The sequence below is a fragment of the Mauremys reevesii genome, linkage group 7 (genome assembly GCF_016161935.1).
Source record: "Mauremys reevesii isolate NIE-2019 linkage group 7, ASM1616193v1, whole genome shotgun sequence".
In the NCBI taxonomy this organism is placed as follows: Eukaryota; Metazoa; Chordata; order Testudines; family Geoemydidae; genus Mauremys; species Mauremys reevesii.
In genome coordinates this window covers 102,522,989-102,544,475 of record NC_052629.1, presented here as the reverse complement: position 1 = coordinate 102,544,475, position 21,487 = coordinate 102,522,989, and the positions used below count along the sequence as shown (strand labels likewise).

The 21,487-nt window shown below is 46.9% G+C and overlaps 1 protein-coding gene and 1 long non-coding RNA gene across 3 annotated transcripts in view; one reads left to right on the top strand and one right to left on the bottom strand.

Moving 5' to 3' along the window:
* Window positions 1–13,550: 13,550 nt before the first annotated feature.
* Window positions 13,551–21,487, bottom strand: part of ABHD6 (abhydrolase domain containing 6, acylglycerol lipase) — a 101,791-nt gene continuing 93,854 nt past the window's right edge. The window contains exon 12 of one of the 2 annotated variants that reach the window (XR_005582938.1): window positions 13,551–13,644. Coding sequence is in view for 1 of the 2 variants with exons in the window: in XM_039482054.1 (XP_039337988.1) it covers window positions 13,615–13,644 (30 nt within the window). In the remaining variant the exon portion in view is untranslated. The remainder of the gene's footprint in view (window positions 13,645–21,487) is intronic. The other variant, XM_039482054.1, reaches the window with a different exon arrangement.
* LOC120369124 lies at window positions 17,628–19,567 on the top strand. The gene is made up of 3 exons (XR_005582939.1): window positions 17,628–17,709; window positions 18,974–19,077; window positions 19,505–19,567. It is a non-coding gene; the product is annotated as an uncharacterized LOC120369124 (long non-coding RNA).

Sequence of the window (21,487 nt, the reverse complement as noted above, 5' to 3'; positions counted from 1 at the left end):
TAAACAGCTGCCATCCTTCTCCAAGTCCTCTTGCACCTCTCAGCTCCGTCATTAGCTAATGACTTGGTTACATTTTGAGACATGGATACAGTATCAATGCCTTAGTTGCTTGGCCCTGCAGGTGACCCCACTGGATTAATCCTTTGGTAGCCTGGCACTCCAGGTGACCCTATAATTCTTATTTTGAACACTCACCCTGGGCTCTGTCTTGTCATTGTATAAAAGACATTTAGCTCGGAATGGAGGCAAGAGCTCCAGGAAAATGATTTTCTTGCCCAAATAAGGGAGATGCACCTTGTACAAAGCATTAGCACTGAGGCATTTTATTGATCCAGACAATCTCAAAAGTGTCTGCTTTTTGGAGTGGCACACTCACAGAACAAACCATATTTTTTTTCTGCAAACACCTACCTTTTCTTTGAGAGCTGGTGAAAAGTGCCGGATTGACAGTTGTGGAAACTAAAGAGGCTTTGGTTCACCCACAGAACTGATACAGCATGGGGAGCAACAGAGCAAGCTTCTCCTTCCCCCACTGTGCCTTATCTATAATCCAAAGGGAAAACCCTCTAACAGGAAGTTCATGCACATTCAGTGTTCGGCTTTTCTGCTGAGACTGTCAACAAAAGGCAGCATCATGCTAATGGGGGTCTTAGAGCACATATAACCGAGGCACTAGGACCCACTCCTTTTATATACAGCAGTGAAGAGCTATCAGATGAGGATAGCTTCAGTTCACTATCTGAAGGTTATTTTTGCCACAGTCAGGGCATGTGTACACTACAGCTGTTACAGCGGCACAGCTACAATGCTATAGCTATACTGTTGTAAAACCTCTTCCATTATTGTAGGAGCTCCACCTCCCCAAGCAAGAGTAGTTAGGTTGATGGACAGCAGGGATTAGGTTGGCATAGCTATGGTGCTCAGGGCTGTGAATTTACCCTGAAACACTGTAGCTATGCCCAGTGCTTAATTTGTGCCAGGACCTCTAGGCTTGGCAGTTCATTGTCCCGGCACCTCTGGGCTTGGCAGTTCATTGTCCCGGCACCTCTAGGCTTGCTGCATCAGTTATGAAAATAAAAAAATTGCTTGAGCTCTGGCACCTAATTGCTCTTTCATTACAAATTAAGTACTGGCCATGCCAACCTAACCTTTAAGTGTAGACCAGACCTTAGTTTTAAAGCCTTTTAAAAAATTAAATCTGAGATTCTGCAACACAAGATGGCAGCCTTAATAAAATCCATGGACCTGCTCACCAAATCAACCCTGTTCAAACCTGTTATAGCACTTTCCTAATCCTGTGATCCTCCCTATCTCCCAAAAACCCTTATTCTAGCTACAGGATGTGGCTAGCACAACATTCATGGTGATTTGCTCTCTGGGGCTTGGATTGTTGCACATTGTGTTGTTTTCCAAACAAATTCTTCTTAGATAAGAGGCTTAATTGGGCTGTGTTTGATTCAATACACAAAAGCAACACAGCATATGTTTTAGTCATCAGGACATATTGACAGTGCCATGCTGTCAAGAAGAGCTCTGTGTAGCTTGAAAGCTTGTCTCTTTCACCAACAGAAGTTGGGTCACTAAAAAGATATTACCTCACCTACCTTGTCTCTCTAATATGCTGTAAAGAGGCACTTTAGAACAGAGTGTGGTAGAAATGCACTCAATTCTATTCTCAACCCTGGCAGAGTCATGAAATAATAATTATAACAAAACCACTGGAAAAAGAATAATGACTGAAAGACTAATTTCTGTTCAGATCAGAAGCAGACAGCTGCCTGGTAGCAATGACAACCTGATGAATGAGTTGTGGATAGTGCACATGTCAGGGCTTTGTTTACTGAGAATCTGGGCTCAGAGTTCTGCTCTGGGATTTCTCTAAAGCTGCAGGAGTGGGTAGGCAGACAGCTGCCATTTTAATGAGGTAGGGCATGGAGGAATCACAGGTGAATCATTTCTGCCAGGAGCTGTAATTAATGGATAATATGTACTCCACTCTAAGCTAATTTTAATTGTGGCGATCAGATCCAGGGAATCACTAATAAATCCATAATGTGCAATTTAAGAGTTTATTTTGTCAGCTATGATCCAGAAAAGCTTGGAGGCCTCAAGTCTACACAGCTTCTGAAGTCAGTTATGGAAAGACTGGCTGACTGAGCAGAGTATTGAACTGTGGAGCCTTGGTTCTCTTGCTCACTAATTAAAATCAAGCTGTAAGAGGAAATGTCCTCACTTTTAGGGTGCCCCCTCATGCCTGGATGCAGCATTGCAGGGAACTTCACCTTTTGTACCCCTGCCTGTCCTGGTGGCCACTTCCTTGGCTGTGATAGCCAGTCCCTGCTGGTGTTTTCTCCTGACTCCCTTCCTGGGTTTTCTGTGGCTCAGCCTTCCAGCCAAATCAGGTTAACAGTTCACTCTCCTTCCAGGGTAACAAAAGATCCAGCTTAAAGTCTAAATCAAATGCCCAAACTAATAGATCTTCTGCTCCTCTCAGACTCCACTAAAGTTCTTTGCTTCATGGCCTCTTCTCCTGAACCTGTAGAGTTTCTCTTATCTTGCGTCTTCCCCAGCAGGATTCCCCTACTACTTCCCTTCACCAGGGGCTCTGCTGGACAATCTCCTTGTTCCTTTTAGGCCCTAACTCAGGGCTTCCCTTCCACTGGAACCTACTCTGCTTCAGTGGATGACTCAGCCTGACTTCCTCAAGCTCTTCCCAGAGGGGACAGCCCCTTATTCCTCCGGCCAGAGTTTTCCTTTATCTGCTGAGTTCCCAGCTCTATTTAAGTAGTACACTCCCTGCTTCACCACCAGACTGGGGATCACTGTTTCTAATTAAGCCCCCTTATACCAAAATGGGGTCACTAATTAACCCTTATGTTGCCAGCAGAAGAGTGAGGCTGAGGGATAGCTTCTAAAGAGACAAGGTGGATGAGGTGATATCTTTTACTGGACCAACTTCCGCTGGATAGCTGCTAAGGCATGGGAAGGCTGAGCCCAGCTTGCCTGAAGGACCAGCCACCCCATGATACCAACCCAGCCTGCTGATGCGTGAAAGTCTTTGTGTGCCTCAGTTCCCCATCTGTAAAATGGGGGAGAATACGACTTCCTTTCTCCCAATTTTGTCTATTTATGATGTAAGCTTTTTAAGGGAGGGATTGTCTCTTACTGAGTGTTTATACAATGCCTACCACAGTGCAGGATCAAGGTGCTACTATAATATAAAGAATCATTACATATAAAAAAGTGTTAAAAGAACATTATTTAGATTGCAAAGTCAAGCACACACCAAAGTTAGGAAATGTCAGAATTAAGTGTCCCATGCAATCTTAATTCAACCCCCTCTATAGAAGGGTAGTCTTCAGCTCTATGATCACATACTGTTTTTGTCCCAGGATCCTTGCCTCATTAAATAACACTCTTTTAACATAGGGTTTTTGTTTGTTTTATGGAATTTCCTAGGGCGTTTTTCTTAAACTAAAAAGATGAAAACAAATTCTGTTATGTGCAACTGTAGCAACTCGCCAGCCTGCATCGACTAGTAGGGAGTGAACCCTGAACCTTCAGCACAACTTGGACAGGACTAGCTACATAAGCTGGCAGCAGCAGAAGACTATTATACCAGGGGGGAAAGGGTGGTCAGGGGAGCCCAGCCTGGTGCTTGCTCTCCCTCTCCCCACCCCGGATTGTGTGGGGAGCTCCTTCCCCATGTGGTGTCCTGGGGAGAGGAGAGGCTGGGCCACGTGCTGGTAGGCAAGGAGAGCCTGGTCTGGCTCTCTCTACTCGAAGGAAGCTATCTGTTCCTAGGTATCCCAGTACCATGTGCGCTGCTGCTTGGGCCAGTGCATGGCCTCAATCTTAGGACTTGTTCACGTGGGGAAACTGACTTCCAAAGCAAACTAATTAGAGTGACATAAAGTCACTTTTATTCCAAAATACAATATTCATACGGGCAGTTATACTGGCATAGCTACAGTGGTGTAATTATGCTGCCATAGTTCTGCCATTTAATTTCCGCAGGTACACAAACCCTGAGATTAGAATCCATGCTGCCAATATTTTATTGCCAACACAAGCAACAGAAGGGAAATAGTGATTTTCAGAAGTTTCCGTTCAGATTTGATTGAAAGAGAATTTGGTAGGAGAAACTTATCTGGCCCAGCATTCTCCATTTGCCCATGGCAAACAATGGAGGTGTTGACAGAAGGCAATTTCCTGCAATATCTTGGATAAAACTTACTGAATTAAGTTAAACATTATTGAATTAAGTTTAATACCATTGGGGTCCACTGTATTAAAAATGCTGTTGTTTGTGTGCTGCTGTAGGATTGTATATAATTTTTCCAGGAGAGTGACTAATGTAAACCTTGGGGAAATGTTAGAAACTTCCAAGAACTGTTTGGGACAATACATGTAAAGTAGTTGGGAAGCCTCTTGAAACTACACTCTGGAGAAAAAAAACAAAACAACCCTTGCCTACTCACCTGGCTCCTGAAGACTTCAGATCAGAGACTCCTGACCTGTACAAACGATTGGCTAAACTTTTCCTGAGTGTGCTAGTTCTGAGCTGAGGCTGTTATCAGAGAAGAGACCCCTTTGTGGGATTTGAAGGACCAGTCACCTCCTAAACCTAAACAGAGGGGTGGCTACCGACTTCCTCTATAATAGTTACCATCTATTAGCTGTTTTGTCTGAATCCCTACCCCAGCTTCAACAGACCTTGAGTTGAGTGTTCAAACAAACCCTCTTCCTGGGATTTGGCTTTATTGGTAAATTAAAACTACTAACACAATCTAAACCTAAGCTTCCTCCTCTGATCCAAAGAGACATGCCCTGCTCCCCTTGTATCCTGGCTGTAGCTAACTCCACTCACTTGTTGGCAAGGCTCAGCAGTAATTACCCCGAATGTTAACAGTGTTTTAGCATCCAAACCTAGGATGACTGAACAGAAGAGCTCAACCTTCCTACACAGAGTGTTAGGCTGGCACCCTGTTAATGTGGGGGTCAGTCCAGCTACTAGTGGGCAGATGCTCCCATCCCAACTGGTACCATTGTTGCAGCCTGAACAGAGCTGGGAAGTCACAACTCTCCTCCGCAGTGTAATAAATGAATACGTAATAATAGTAAAAAAAGACTAGAAAATCTACAAATTTACTGTTGCCTCTTGGGAACAGCTTTGTTCATTCCCCTGGGCTTGGTGCTCTTACGTAGTGGATATGAGAAAGAGTTAACAGTACAGCGGTGCTGTCTCCGTCTCTGTTGAAGCAGGAAAGAGTAACCAGACTGAGCTTCCTGTTGTCGCTCCCCACACCTCCCCTGCAGCACACCCCTGAGCGTGCTTCCTGGCTCACTAGGACTTTGTTTCCTGACTCTGATTTTTGGGTTTTCAGTTTCTCCCACTTTTCATAGTGAAGGTTCCTTACAAGAAGTCAAGTTCGGAATGAACCAGGCCGACTATACTCCCCTCTTGCCCTGGAGGAGCTCCCACTGGTGGAGATCTGCAGGTGGCAGAATGGGGAAAACTTACCTTCCCCTTCTGTTGCCTGTACTGTGTCTGCTCCATGGCCTAGAAGACTTCATTTTTCAGGGCTGTCAGTTCAGCACCTTTCACCTGCTCTTAATAACAGAAGAATGAGTGTCACTCAGTGTTCCACCAAGTGTTGGATTTACTCTCATGATGGGCTAAAGCACTCTCTGTCTCTCTCACTAACAGACCTGAGCAGTACCACCTCTGCAGACATGCTTCTTTTCCTTTGTAGGTTTATAGACATCTAGGAGTCTTAAAGGAAACTGCCAGCTCTGCCTAGAATGACCCTCCAAACGCCCTTCAAAGATCCATGTTTTGGAGATTCTTCCTCCAGAGTTCAAGATCAACCTGGCTTCTTCAGTGGGCTGAAAGAGCCTCTGGAAAGCTCCTTACCTCCTGTCTAGGCTTTGAATACACTCTCCCTCCAGCACCTTCCATCCAGGAGTAATCTTGTGATTCCAACTGTGCTTCCCACTGCACTGCCACTTGATTCTCCCAGATAGTCCCATTGAAGACAAATATGAATATATAAAATCCAGGGACCAAAACCTGCTGTCCTTTCAGAAGGCAGAGATACCCACTGAAGCCACTGCAAGAGTTAGCCTGAAATCTGGTGGAGCACAGATTTTTGAGAGGCAGAGTGCAGGCCTTTTCAGATTAATCCCTTCCATGCTGCATGGCCATGTGCACATGGACAGCAGTTTAAATGAATGTCTCTTCATTGGAATGAACCATCAGGCCATATGAGGCATTATTAATCTTACATTTATTACAGTAGTGGCTAAGGACCAACCATTGTGCTAGGCAGTTACAACACAGAGAAGCTGACTGTAAGCTCTTCAAGACAGGGCCAATCAGTGCTATGCCTGGTCACAAAGCAGCACCAGGTAGAGTCATTTTCATGGCACATCCTGGTTTTGTCCTGAAGCAGATGCACCAAAATCCCATGAGAGAGGGAACTGTTCATCCAGCAAGAAATCTGATGAGAGAGACATTTCTTGCAAGATTTCCAGCCCATTTTCCAGATCAATAAAAGTTCAAATGATTGGGACCACCAGCATCATTTGAACGTTTGTCTATTTATCTGACTCCCAGAATCATTTCAGGTTCACCAATGGTAAAGTCCTGGATTCCACTGAAAACCTTTCCATTCCCAGTTAAGCCAATTTAATGGTTGTAAGATTTTGATCCAATAAATAAAATAAATTAGAAATATATCCCTGCAAAATTGTGGAAGGAGGTGAAATTGCACAAGTTGCACACATTACATAAGAGTTTTGGTCCCACAGGACTTTATCTTCGCTCATGACAACCCACTTGCAGAGACCAGTACACAACCCATTTGTGTTGGGATATGTATGTTACATCTTCCCTGACGCAGCATGTGTTCTCTGTTTATAGAAATTAAGTGTAACTCCCATTCATGACAATAGAATTTTTTTGACAATACTGTACCCTGTTTAACCCAACCCTTCAGCAGCCAATCAGCCACAGACAAAGTGTTTGTGATGCTGATGTTCAGAACCAGTGAAAGAGACAGTCCAGCGTGCACGGACCCAGCTCTCCCCACAGTTACTAACTAGATCACTCTGTGCTCATTGTTGCAGATGGGCTCTGTCAACCTGTGGTTGTATCTTCTATGGACTCCTCTCTCTTCCCTCTGGACAGGTTTTTCCTCTTAGTTTTTTATCTTGTCCACTACTGTTGCTAGTTCCGTCCAGACTGGCCACCAACAATGCTGCCCCTTGATTCAGCCACCAGGGAAAGCATACGACTGCAGCATTTAGACATCACAACAGCTACCGCATTTGTTTTACCTTTGCAGGGTTTGTTTCCTCTCCTCCTCCAATTTTAATGGAAAAGTTCTGCCAGACTTTAATGAATGAAAAAGGGCAGGTTGACTCAGGAAGCAATTCCACTTGCTCATGGAAAGCTTGGACTTCCACCAAAGTAGACCACTCCCCACTGATCATCTGAGGATGTCAGTGCTATTTAATGAGAGGAAACAGGGATGAATAATTCTCAATACTGACCTGCCAATAAGTGCAAGTTCCTCGTTTGTTTTGCAGGACATCATCTTCTTGTGTATCTGGGATGAAGAAATGGAAATTTGGGTGTTCTCTTCCAAGGGTAGAATGTGGATATGCAGGCCACCAGAAATTGCTGTATGATTGCTGGTGCTCATCAACCCATGGTGCAAGGCCAGTTACTTTCCTCATGCTCCTCTCTGCCCCCTGTGGGGTATGCTTTGTTTTAAGGTTCTGCGTTTGCCAATAGCTAGGGGGACCTGTGCACCTGTACTTTTGCAAAGCCCCATCCCTTTCCTTTGTGATATTTACCCTGGCTGACCACCTTGGTGGCACTTTCTCATCCATGCTTAGATGGTTAAGCAAGCAGACTAAGCTTTATACAGGGTAAAACGGATTTATTTGGGTTTAGACCCCATTGGGAGTTGGGCATCTGGGTGTTAAAGACAAGCACACTTCTGTTAGCTGCTTTCAGGTAAACCTGCAGTTTTGGGGCAAGTAATTCAGACCCTGGGTCTTTGTTGGAGCAGACGGCAGTGTCTGGCTCAGCAAGACAGGATGCTGGGGTCCTGAGCTGGCAGGGAAAACAGGAGCAGAGGTAGTCTTGGCACATCAGTTGGCAGCTCCCAGGGGGGTTTCTGTGATCCAACCCGTCACACCATAGTGAGTGAAAGAGGAACACAATAGCTCAGGAGGACTGGCTTTGTAGGAGAGGAGGTTATATGTCGGATTACACATCATCAGCCAGTAAAACATATGTTGGGTCAGTGACAGATTCTGACTATTGGGCCATGACAATGTATATTCTAACTCACTGGACACGTGTAAGGATTGTTTGGGTTGTGAGACAGCAAGCACAGCCAAGTAAATTCCCTTCAGGAAGATGCTGCGTATTGCTGTTTTGGGTCCCATTTAGTGCTGGAGGCAAAGAGAACTTTCCAAGGTCAGTAGCTCTCCACAGACATCCCTAATCGGTATGGAATGCTGGGTGTATATTTTCATCAAGTGCCTTGTCTACATGCCTGGGAATCCTGTCAGTCACTAACTAAAGCCCCCATTCCTCATGTTAGGAGGGCTCTGGCACAGCTCACATAGTGTAATGGATACAATTTCCTAGTCAGAGACAGGACAGGGGGTGGATCTTCACTGCAGGCCCACTGGATGCCCATTAATCTGTCAGGGTTTAGAATTCCTCGCTGGTTACTGTAATGCTGTTCCACTCAGTTATGTAACCCTACAGGTCCCTTTGGGACTGCTTTTCATTTTGAGCTGGTATGAGTTTTATTCCTTTGCTCTCCCTCTCCCAGCCATACCCTGCTCTAACTGCGGCTGCAGAACTGTGTACAGGGAGAACAATAGGGATTGGGAAATAGTGACTTGATTCTGGGTTTTAGCAGCTACATCTTCGCACCTGACTGCCCCTGGTACAATGGGATTCCCCCTGTGGCACAGAACCAGCATAATGGCCCTATACCAATCCTCCACTTGAGCTCAAGCTTGTATTAAGGAGGAAAGGGTGTACTATAGTAGTGCACCTCTACAATCTGGCTCTCCTGGGCTGCTAGATGAGATCCCTCAGGGAGTGTTGCTGTCCAGGTGTAAATTAGAGCAAACCCAGAGCTGCTCTAGCTTATGATGGGGCCAGGGCCAATGCAAGGATGTTCCATGCCCTAGGCGCAACTTCCACCTTGCGCCCTCCCCCCTCCACACCCCCGCCCTGAGGTGCCCCCCCCCCGCGGCAGCTCCCCCCCTCTACCCTGAGGTATCCCCCTTGCGGCAGCTCCCCACCCCCCACCCTCTGCCCTGAGGGACCCCACCCCCACCCCAGCTCACCCCTGCTCCGCGCATGAGCACGAGCACCCCGAGCACGCCATGGCTGCTTCACTTCTCCTGCCTCCCAGGCTTGTGGCGCCTAAGCTGATTGGCGCTGCAAGCCTGGGAGGCGGGAGAAGTGAAGCAGCTCACCCCTGCCCCACCTCCTCCCCGAGCACGCCGTGGCCGCTTCACTTCTCCCGCCTCCCAGGCTTGCGGTGCCAATCAGCTTAGGCGCCGCAAGCCTGGGAGGCGGGAGAAATGAAGCGGCCACGGCATGCTCGGGGAGGAGGCGGGGCAGGGATGAGCTGGGGCGGGGAGTTCCCCTGTGTGCCGCCCCCTTACTTGCTGCAGGCGGCCCTCCCCGTGCTCCCCTGCCCCAGCTCCCTCCGCCTAAATGCCGGCGGCGACCGGGGCGTCCGAAGATCCAGCCATCGTGGTTGCTGCCGAATAAAATGGCGCCCCTCAAATGCCAGTGCCCTAGGCGACGGCCTAGGTCACCTAAATGGTTGCACTGGCCCTGGATGGGGCTTGAATTGGGTTCTAGAATCCCAGAGGTGTAAAGGACAGCTTTCCCAAAAGTGGGTTCTGATACATTTTTTATTGACTTCTGACCTCCCACGTCACTATAAAATTGGAACATTCCATGGTCATAGCAGAAAAGTGATGTCTTTCTGTCTACATATTCCTAACCACCCATCATTGAGGTACCTATGCACTTAGCGTATGTCTACAGCTCAGTTAAAAACCTGCAGCTGGCATGTCCCAGCTGACTCAGGCTTGCAGGGAAGGGGCTGTTTAACTGTGGTGTAGATGTTCGGGGTCAGAATGGAGCCCAGGCTCCAGGACCCTCCTACCTTGCACATTCCTAGAACCCAGGCTCCATCCAGACCCCAAACATCGACACTGCAATTAAACAGCCCCTTAGCCTGAGCCTGAATCAGCCGGCCTGGGCCAGCCATGGGTGTCTAATGGCAGCATAGACGTACTCTGAGGGGCCTACCAAAAATCAAGGTATTTGGAATGTTAGGGAGTCGAAGGATCTGGGTGGTAGAAAATGAGCTAATGACGGCTTCAAAGTTCCATTGTCGTGTCATCAGGATTCACCGAGAGCAGGTCGGAAGCTATGAGCTACAAAATGCATTGCTGGCACATCCACGGGGGGGAAATGAGATTCACAAGGCCACAGCCAGGGGAGGCTCAATAGGGTAGGTGAGGGTTATAGATGCATATAGAATGAAAGCAGATAAAAGCCAAATTCAGGATTAAATAGTTAGGGCCAGACCCTCAGCTGATGTAAATTTGGATAGCGACACTGAATTCAATAGAGCTATGCCAATTTGAGGGTCTGACCCATTGTTTATTACCAAGCTCTCAACTGATTCCTCCTAAATTACTGAGGCCAAAGTGGCAACAATGAATAGTCAAAGGCCTTCCAGTTACTGCAATCTGTTTATTTTCTCTTTAAGTCGAAAGCCCAGAGTGGGGGGCGGGGCTGTTAGCAGCCATCACTGACCTATGAGAAGATATTCTGCTACTGATTAAAATAGGACAAGCAGACACATGTGCGCACACACAGCCCCCACTGTGAGAGCAAATGCAGCTGACCTTCTTGTTAGACTGAATCTATCAGCAAGATCAATAATATGACTAATTATCTGATTTACTGTAGTGCCACTAAAGCTATGCAGGGAATTTCAATATCAGTCATGAGGATTTCTCTTCCCAGTTCCCAGAGCTGCAGCAAGCATCCCTCATCTGGGCAATTTGTGCAGAGATTATTAAACCAAACTGCCTTCACTGCAGCTGGGCCAAGGTTAATCCCGCCAGCCACAGCAGTTGAGTCCATGTGAGAAACTGTCATGACAGCATGGGATGGGCAAAGCAGCTGGCACGTGCACACATCCTTACACGTGCAAGTGGAGGAGGGCTGACATTGGATTTCCTCATTCTCATAAGGGAGTCAAGAGGCTTAATTCTTTCATGTTTGTAAACCACATGGAGCTTCTCGATGGAAAGTAGTAATAGAGGATAAAGGAGTATTATTAATAATCTCTATTAGCCTGCAGAGACAGACACGGTACTGCTCAGTGATGGCTACTGCCATCCCAGAATACAGGCGAGAGTGCTATTTCCCCCATCTTTGGCCTGCAGGGCAATTAAAGCAAGTGAGTAACTGGCAATGCAGAGTTGTGTTGTGATATAGCAGCCTCACCTCATAATGCTACATTAGTGTGGGACATCATCACATAGCAATGTCACGTTAATGCAGCACAACAGCATGCACCTTTGCCACTAGGCAGCAGCTCAAGTATATCTGTCTGGTGTGCGTGCATCCACTCACAGAGCCTGCTACACTTGACAGCTTGAGGCTGCCTCATTTCCACCACGTAGGATGCTCATTTCCTCATTTTGCTATCAGCTGCTGGTGCATTTTCAATGTCAAATATGCCCAAAGGCTAAAAACGCAACTTTTCCTCTCTCTCTAAAGCGGCTGTGTAGGCCTTTTTTTGGTTTCTTGAGGCACCAATATAAGAGGGGCCCACAGAAGTTAAACAAACACTGACGGAAGCATGAAAAAAAAAATCCTGCTACATGTGGTGGGGAAGATGACCCAGAAAGTTTTGTGTATTAACTATGGTATCTCAAAGGGAGCCTCCTAGTCAAAAGCAGGGGCGGCTCCAGGCCCCAGCACGCCAAGCGCGTGCTTGGAGCGGCAAGCCGCGGGGGGCGCTCTGCTGGCACCACGAGGGCGGCAGGCAGGCTGCCTCCAGTGGCTTGCCTGCTGAGGGTCCGCTGGTCCCGTGGCTTCGGTGGACCTCCCGCAGGTCAATGCTACTTTATGACAGTAATCAGCTGTACACGTCCTGTACACAAAACAGAGGCTTTCCAGCCACATCCCATTTATCCCAAGAGGATATTTAATATAATCACTTACACTAGCCCAATTTTAAAATGCTATTTTTGTTCTTCCAGCTCTGGCCTGTTGGGCAGCAGAGTATGGGGAGAAGGTGAGCAGCCCGCAGGCATGCCTGCGGGAGGTCCGCCGAAGCCGTGGGACCAGCAGACCCTCCGCAGGCAAACCGCCGGAGGCAGCCTGCCTGCTGTGCTTGGGGCGGCAAAATCCCTAGAGCTGCCCCTGGTCCAAAGGTGGCTGCAAAGGATAAGAAAAGGGTTTGTGCTGCTTCCCCCAGCCCCTGGCTTCTTATATTGTGAGCAGAGAAACCCTGAAAGAGTCTTTCATTTTTTACATTACAAATTCACATCTTTTCTATCCAGGTAGATTTTATGGTGGTTGGAGAAGTAGTGAAATGAGGACTTGACATTTCAAAGGTAAAAAAAAACCAAGCAGGAAAAACTTCTTTGTGGGAAAAATATCATCCCGCAATCATGTCAGGCCTACTTATCCATTAGAAAGAAGCAAAAAGGGCGTAAATATTTGTTTGTTTTGAACAAATCCTTTGCGGGTCACCTCTGTGTGGCTTCAAACCACTAAGAGTACATGGAAAGAAATCGGTAGGATCTGAGATCCCTTAGTGCAAGCGAGAAGTAAAATGCAGTCATTTTATGAAACAAAAAGCAATCTAGGGAAATAGCCAAGACTGGTAAAGTGCTCACCTCTAAATTGCCAGGTCTAGTCTAGCTCTGCCCGGTAGTGGCAAAAGTAATCATTTGTTGGTTATTGGGTGTCTTATGTGACATGAGCTGGGGGAGGGGGCTCACGCCAGTGCCAGTAGGCAAGTATCTGCATCATGGTTGGCATTGATCAGACCACTCCTTGAGTATCTCTGCAGAAAGGCCAATAATTGAATGTGTCATAGTGTGTGAAATCCACTCATCCTTATAGGAAAGGCCACTGTATGTACCAAATCTACAGACCCTTTGCTGCTGTATCGGGATCCAAAATTTTAGTGTTCATTTAAAAGACAGTTATTTTGCCAGTCATGGTTGCTAAGGTAACCTAGAAAATGCAGCTCAAGTGTAACCACAGTTGTGGTGTTTGCCTCATTCTGCAGGACAACTGAAACAATAGCTCTGACAGGTGCAAATGGCTCCATTCATCTTAATGGGGTGTTCACACTGAAACCTAAAGATAACAGGCTCATATTAACATTGTTAGCTATTTCACTGCCAAAATGTTTTAGCAGAAATATCCTGCTAATCTCACATAATCCCAAATTGCCTTCTCAGGAACCCAGAGACACACTTTCGAAACCTTCCATCTTCCTCATGACATCATCTTCAGTACAGTCAGGTGTTAATGCAAAAGTCTGCAACACACTGAAAATATGTAGACACTATAAAGATATAAAAAGTAACTGTACTGAGCAATTGTTCATTTGCATAGTTAATTTAATACAAAACCTTCCAATTCTGAATTTAAAGAAAACACCTGCAGAATTTCCAGTCTGCTCCACCAGAGCACTGCAGAACCCAGGGACTTGAGAATCTGGGTCTAGTTGTTCTCTAGAGTACACAGAACCTTGCTCAAAGCGCCTCAAGCTAGTCACTTGAGATCAGATTTTAGGGCCAGCATGTGGGAGCTCACCCTGCCCTGGTATTAGAATGTGAATAAACAAAAGGCTTAGTCTCCAGGGCCACACATGGCATTGTGAGACCACTGATGGGATGCTGCCTCCAATTCTGGTGTCCACACTTTAAAGAAAGGATATTGGAAAATAGCTAAGAGTTCAGAGAAGAGCTCCAAGAATGACATGAGGTCTAGAAAACAAGCCTTGCACAAGAGACTTAAGAAGCTCAAGCTATTTAGTTTATTGATAAGAAGCTAAATCAGTGACTTGATTGTGCTCTACAAGTACCTGCACAGGGAGAAAGTATCTGATACCAGAGGGTACTTCAGTCTAGCAGACAAAGGCATAACAAGATCCAGTGGCTCGAAACTGAAGTCAGAAAAATGTAATCTGGAAATAAGATGCAGTTTTTGACCTCTGGAACAGTTTGCAAAGGGATGCAAGAATCACTGAGTGAACTTCTATGGCCTGTGTCAGGCAGGAGCTAAGTGGTGAGGGGAGCGACGGTGTAGGAGGAGAAGGAAAGGTATGTGGCAGCAGAGCACAGGGGCACATATGGAAGGAGGAGGATGGAAGAAGATGAGGGCAGGGAACAGTCCCCTCTGTTCCTGTGACTCCAGTGACAGGTCTTGTTCTGCTCACATGGCAGTAGGACGATCACACAGGTTGCAGGAAGGGGAGCCTGTGCTCAACCATCTGACTCTCTCTCTCTTTAAACCTCAGGTCAGCTAGGTTCCCGGTGGGGTGTTTGTGTTTCATTTGTTGTTTAGGTAAGTAAAGTAACTACAGTTTATTTCAAGCATTAAATAGGAAGGCACAAGTGAATGCAGCCATTGTTGGTCACTCTCCAGTGTGGGCCCTTTGGCAGGGTGAGGCAGGCCTGCACTGTTACTACCAGGCTGTGCTGTGCCCGTTCCAGTGAGAAGCAGAGGCCTGTCTATCTGGAATGAGGAAGCATCCTCCCAGAGATCGGGCTTGCAAATGTAAGTGTGTGTTGCCAAGGCCTGGCTCCTAGCTCTGCTGCTCACGTCCATCATGATCCCTACTCTGCTATTCCAGTCCTGCTGCTGCACCCCAGTCCTCCAACCACATACAAGTGACTTATCATTCCACCACATTGCTGAAATGCTTGACATTAAGCTATGTTTCAGCAGTGACTATTATATGCCAAGGCACGCTGCCATTGCCAAGCACCTAATTTCACTTGTTTCTACTTTTAAGCTTCTCATACTGGTGTACAAATATTATAGCTTCCATTGTTGACTGTATATCTATTTTTGTTTAACTCCTTTATCTGTCACGCTCTATTGCAGAATTTACTACCTCTGTGATATCAGCCTGTCCTTCCTCCAAGTCAGCTGTATTTTATTTCCAATCCTGCACGGCAAACAGATGCATTGGTCTTACTGACATTCAAAGCTGATAGCTTTGTTTCCCCTGTCAGCTTTCCTTCAACTTCTTGCTCAGATAATCCCCACAAGCTCTGATAATTCTCTGTGCCAGCAGTCTGGTTCCACTTTGGTTAACTAGCAGAGGAGTGTCAGAAGGTGACCCCCACCTGGATTTCCCTTCTGCGCAAGCTGTGGCAAGCTGTTTGACCAGGAAAGGAACAGTCTCTCAGTGCTCAGTATAAAGTCCCATCTCTGGCCACAGTTTATTCACACATACACTAGTGCACTAATTCCCCCAAAACCTTTATAGTAGAACCAGTCTCAACAAGCCCACCATAAACGTCAAGGTACAAGAGCAATTTTCCTTTCCCCTCTCCAGGGGCATCACTTCCAGGTCACCCACCCATGAGTCCCCAAACATTCTGTTCCCAGTTCCTTTCTGCCTTTGTTCCAAGGCCCCAGTTGCATGACTCCACTGCCCAAGTAGAGTCCAGTGACTCAGCCCTTTTCCGAATCTCAGCACTGCCTGTAGAGCTCAGGGCAGTCAGCAGATTAGCCACGGAACTGGCCACCTAGCCAGTGCCTCCCTCTTCCCATGGAGGGCCTACTGGGCTTTCTGCTCTCTGAAGACTCTGTCTCTCCAAGGCAGCTCCCACCTGCCTCTTTTCTTTGCTCCTCCAGTCTGTGCTCTCAGGCATCCCGCACCTGCCAATCTCTCACTCCCAGACAGCTCTGCCCACCAGCTCTCTCCCCCATCTAGGGCTCAGGTGCCATCTTTTAAACCCAACTAGGAGGCAGCTGATGTGTCACAACAATCTCTAGAAACAATTTTTCTCTCTCAGTGGTTCAGTAGTTCTGGACCCAAGGTGCTGTGCTTGGGCTCTGAGGGCTATGAGCTGTTTACACTGGATGTACACACTGGCCACTTGTTTACACAAGGCAAGTCATTGTACATTCCGTGCCGTAAACCAAGACACTTCCACTCATCCACCAACACCCTAAACAATCTGCTGCTGCTCTTCTACCTCCATAGCTAAACTTGCGGGGGAGGGTTGTCACTGGGCAGTAGGCTAGATTCTTGTCTGATGTATGCCCGTATTCCACTGCACTCCACTCTTCAGTGGAGTTAACCTGATTTATATGGGGGTAAGTGAGATAAGAATCAGCCCCTTTATCGTGAAGTTAGAAGCAAAGGCTTATTTATTGAATTTAGAGTTTTTCCTTACTTTAAGCCATTGACAATTGATTTAGAAGCCTACTGCCTTTATTGCAGAACACCAACTCTCTCCCAAAGCAACCGGTGCTCTCTCTCCATAGGGCCTCTCTCAGCTGTCTCTTGGCAGATCAGAATTGCCTTTCTAGGAAGTTCTGCCTTGGCATTGTTTTACAGCTCAACTGACAAACGCAAGCCAGTCAAGGGACTTGCCCAAGCACCGGTTGAGTCAGTGGCTGTGCCCACACTGGCACCCAGATGATATTTACTGACAATCATCCTGTAAAAGGCCATCTGAGTCACACACTCACAATTATCCCTCTCCCACAAGTCATTTAAAACAGTGAATCAAGGATTCTTGCACAAGGCCCCTGTGATAAATGAAGTGGGCGAGGAGGTAGCTCCCTTTTATGGACACCCAGCCAGCCAGTAGCTATAAAATCCCTCTTAGTAGTTGTTCTCTAATTTCTCTACCATAAAGAGTTAAAAAGTCTCATTGCTATGCATAGGTTAAAGGAAGTGAGTGGGCACCTGGCCAAAAGAGCCAATGGGTAGGCTAGAACTTTTAAAAATTGAAACAAGACTCCCCTTTTGTCTGTCTGTTGTTGTTCTCCGGGGAGAGGCGGACAGGACAGAGTTATGCTGTAAGCAGCTTTGGGCCAGGTATGAAAAAATCATCAATATCATACCTAGAAACTACTCATTTAAAAACGCCAGATATATAAGCAGATCAGGAAATGTCTAGGAAGATGCGATTAGGTTTATTCCTTTTATTTCGTTATGGCTTGTGGATTCCTCTGTGCTAACCCCAGGCACTTTTTGTTTTGCTTGTAACCTTTAAGCTGGACTTCAAGAAAGGTTAACCTGGATGCTTAATCCTTGTCGGGGTTTGTTTTTGTTTGTTTGGTTTTAAATCTAGCAAATGCCTAAGTTCCCAGATGTATTTTCTTTCTTTACATTTTATTAATAAAATTTACCTTTTTTAAGAACAGAATTGGATTTTTGTGTCTTAAGAGGTTTGTGCATGTTGTTTAATTAGCTGGTGGCAACAGCTGATTTCTTTCTTTTTTTTTTCCCCTTTCTCAGCTCTTCCCCGGAGGGGGGATGAAAGGTCTTGAAGGTACCCCACAGGAAGGAATTCCCAAGTGCGCCTTCCTGGTCTCTCAAAAGGGTTCTGCATTTGGGTAGTGGCAGCATCTACCCATCCAAGGTCAGAGAAAAGCTGTAACCTTGGGAGTTTAATACATTCCTGGAGTGACAAGTATTAATTTTTAGAATCCTTGCGGGCCCCACCTTCTGCACTAGAAGTGACAGAGTAGGGAATCAGTCTTGACAGCCCCTCTGTAAACGCTGTGTCAAAAGAGGCCTTATCAGACTGAAGTCTCCAGATATCCCTCTTCACTTAGCTGGAAGAGTGATGGTTTATCTGAGCACTTCGTCAATGGCAGGCCCAAGTTTGTGTGTGTGAGTGAGGCAGCCAGATAGTCTGAAAGCAGCAGGTCACTCTCCCCAACAGGAAATGGCATGGTTTACCATGTTATGTGAATCTTTAGGGAGGGATAGCTCAGTGGTTTGAACATTGGCCTGCTAAAACCAGGGTTGTAAGTTCAATTCAGATTTAGGGATCTGGGGCAAAAATCTGTCTGGGGATTGATCCTACTTTGAGCAGGGGGTTGGACTAGATGACCTCCTGAGGTCCCTTCCAATCCTGATATCCTATGACTTCAAACATGATGGCATGGTTGCACTGGGGCCCAGGAAACCAGGTTCAGGTGTGACCTTGAGGTCTCTTCTGGAGGAAAGTTTAGTAAAATAAAAAAGAGCATGCCCATTGACACTCTAAGTAAAGTAGTTGGCACTCTCTCCCTGACAGCAGCTTCTTTCACAATACACCCATGTGTCAAAGTGTTTGCATCTGAACCTACCCATGCTTGTATCAATGCACTCTGGGAAAATCTGAGCAGCTGTCCCATAGTGCTGCCGCAGGGGACAGAATACCCAGGAGGCATACACAGAGGCACCAGCAGAATGTGGGTAAATGCACTCTGCTATACTGTACTGCACAGAGAGCTGGAAGGAGAGAGATCCAAACTGGTCATATCCACACACAGGCAGAGGGTCACGTCTACACAGCAAAATAACAGTGCGTGTGCTGAACCAGTCACAGTCAGCTAGCCATATAGCAGTTTAGGCCTGGGTCAGGGGTAGAACATGGTTAGCTATCAACCACATTTTGAGCCAGCCACATCAGGAAGTTAGGCTAAAGGTTGTAGTACGGAAGAGGTCTAAGACCAGAGACAGGGGGAGGAAAGGCAGCCTAGAATAAAGGTGAAGGATGGCACCTCATGTGGGATGACCTAAATGATGGGATAGACCTAGTCGCTCTGTGAGGACAGAGGAGGAACCAGAGGGCTGCATTATGGTCAGTCTGTTTGGTATTAGGCTTTTGCCATTTGTAGATGTGTGTCTCAAAGAATCAGTTACAGAACTGTGCCAACAATCAGCCCGACTGGGAGGAAGACAAGACTTCTCTGGGGGTGGTTCCAGCGACCATTGGCACCAACTTCTGCTTGCGCTGGTGGGTGACCGACTCCACTCCTCTGCCTCCAGCCCCACCCTGACTCCACCCCTGCCCTGCCCCCTCCTGCCACGCCCAGGAGTGCCGCCAGCTTTTTTGCTGCTCTAGGCAGCAGAAGGTCACGCCCCCGAAATGCCGCCCCCGACAGAGGCGGCGGAAGGTCCGGCTGCTGCGGTCGCCACCCCCCAAATGTTAGTGCCCTAGGCGACTGCCTAGGTTGCCTAGTGGGTTGTGCCAGCCCTGGCCATGCTCCCATTCCAACCCCTTCCCCAAAGTCCCTGCCCCAACCCCGCCCCCTGCCCCTCAACTGAAATCAAGGATGGATATGACTCACAGAGACCCAGAAGGGAAGATCTGCTGTCAGATGCAAACAGCAGATCCCACTTTCCCTCTGCATATTACACAGAATGCCTCTTCTTCATTACAGCAAAGAATAAATAAGGAGCCTGTTCCCTGGATACTTGTTGTTTTCCTCCTCCGCTGTTACCCAAGGGCTGACAATTACCCCAGCTCAGAGCTGAGCTCTAGCAAACCCCTGCTAATCAGCTAAATTGCACCTTGGGCAGGGATTGCAGGGGCCAAAGAGAACATTCTGGGGGAGAGATGGTGCCTATGGGAGAAGTGAGAACTTGCCAGAGAACAAAGGATGCCAGCACATTTGAGAACAGAGGATTAGGAGAGGGCCTGCAAGGGGCAGGAGAGGAGGAATTCCACTCTCAGTTTGCTATGATGGTTTTCTTGTTACTGATCCAATAAACAGTATGTGTATGTGGAGAGCTGTAACCTAGGCACACTGTAATTAAAAAGGCTATTATGCAACCTGGGCTATGCCATTACAATCTTCCCTCGGGCTTTAGGGAGAAAAAAAAAGCTGGGATACCTCTCTCCTGGTAACTAATACAAAATATGAACCCCCAAGACATAAAGCTAAGCTAACAACATAAGAGGAGTTGGTAGAGAAGGGAGGTGAGCTGCCCACAGCAGCAACACCAGTTTGCGATGGCTCCTGCCAAGTTGTATGAAGACTCCACTGCATTTGGGGTCAATGGGAAGAGAGAATCTAATCATCTGCCCAGGATCTATAACTCCATGTCCGTGCTGTAGGGCTCTGGAAACATGGCAATATTTCTGCTTCTTGGGTGTTAGCCTCTTGCCGCACTGTGCTGGAATAAGATGTGGAGGCAGGAATGGGCCAACATTTGAGCACTCAGAATACATTTTCTATGGCTGTTCCGTCTGCACTAGTTAGGCTGAAACCTGGGGCTATGTTTGGAATCTACCCAGGGAAGTGCCTTTCACGTCACATGCAGGGTCATTCCATTTCAAAAACAACAGGGACAGTTGGGTGGTTTTCATTTACCACCTCTACCCCCAGTCACATCTGTCCAGGCCAGCCAGGGCCATTAGCCCATTCTAGATGATCAACTCAAATGTGGATTTAGATCACCAGGGAAATTAATTCACTGGTCTCAGACTAGTGTCACTGGTCATTTGTCAGATGGAAGCCGCTACACAAATTAGTCGACTATACTGTCTCTGCTCAAGGAAGACCCTGGACTGGCATAGCAGGGGGACTGCGGGTCATGAGTGAGGAGCATTAGCAAAGACATTGTGGGGCCCGGTCCTGGAATAGAAGAGATTGCTGAGGGTCAAGCTTAGGGCTTGTCTACATGGGGAAGTTAGAGCACAGTAAGTTAGAGTGTGAATTTGAAGCGCACTAACTCCTGGTGTGGACTCTCAAACTGGGCACTGTGAGCGCCCTCAGGCAGTCAGCTTAGTACACTTCCAAAGTACATTACGCTAATGCACCCAAAGGCATACCTAATGTGCAGTAAGTGTGTCCACACAGGGAGTTAGTGCAGAGTAGCTAGCATGCACTGGCTATAGTGAGCTTTTTCCCGGTGCAGACCAGCTCTTAGTCAGGTGCATTGGCAGATCTGTGTCATTAAATTCATCCAAAATTAAATTAAAAATAAAGCATGAGACAGACAAACCCACCCACTTCCATTCAAACTGCAGTAATAACACATTAAGAAAATCTACCATAAGGCTATCTATTCACGTCATGCTAAGAAAAAAGTGGTAACAACCAGGCACATCTGATCAGGAGAAAAACCTACATATAGTCCCATATAATAAACTACATCTGGGAGAAGATGATAGGGAGGAGAATGATTCAAAAGGGTAAATAGGCTTGAGCATTCAGCTAGAGGGATGGCGTTTTCATCTAAAGAGAGGCAGCCATCTAGAAAACCCTCTCTGGACACCACCCTTTCAATGGCTAATGTTAACTAGCCCCAGGCCATCCCATCACAGAGGGAACATACTGTATCCGATCAAATGGGATAACCCCCTACTTGGACTTTGCTTGCAGGCGGGAGATGAGCCAGTTCAGAGAGAGAAAACAAGA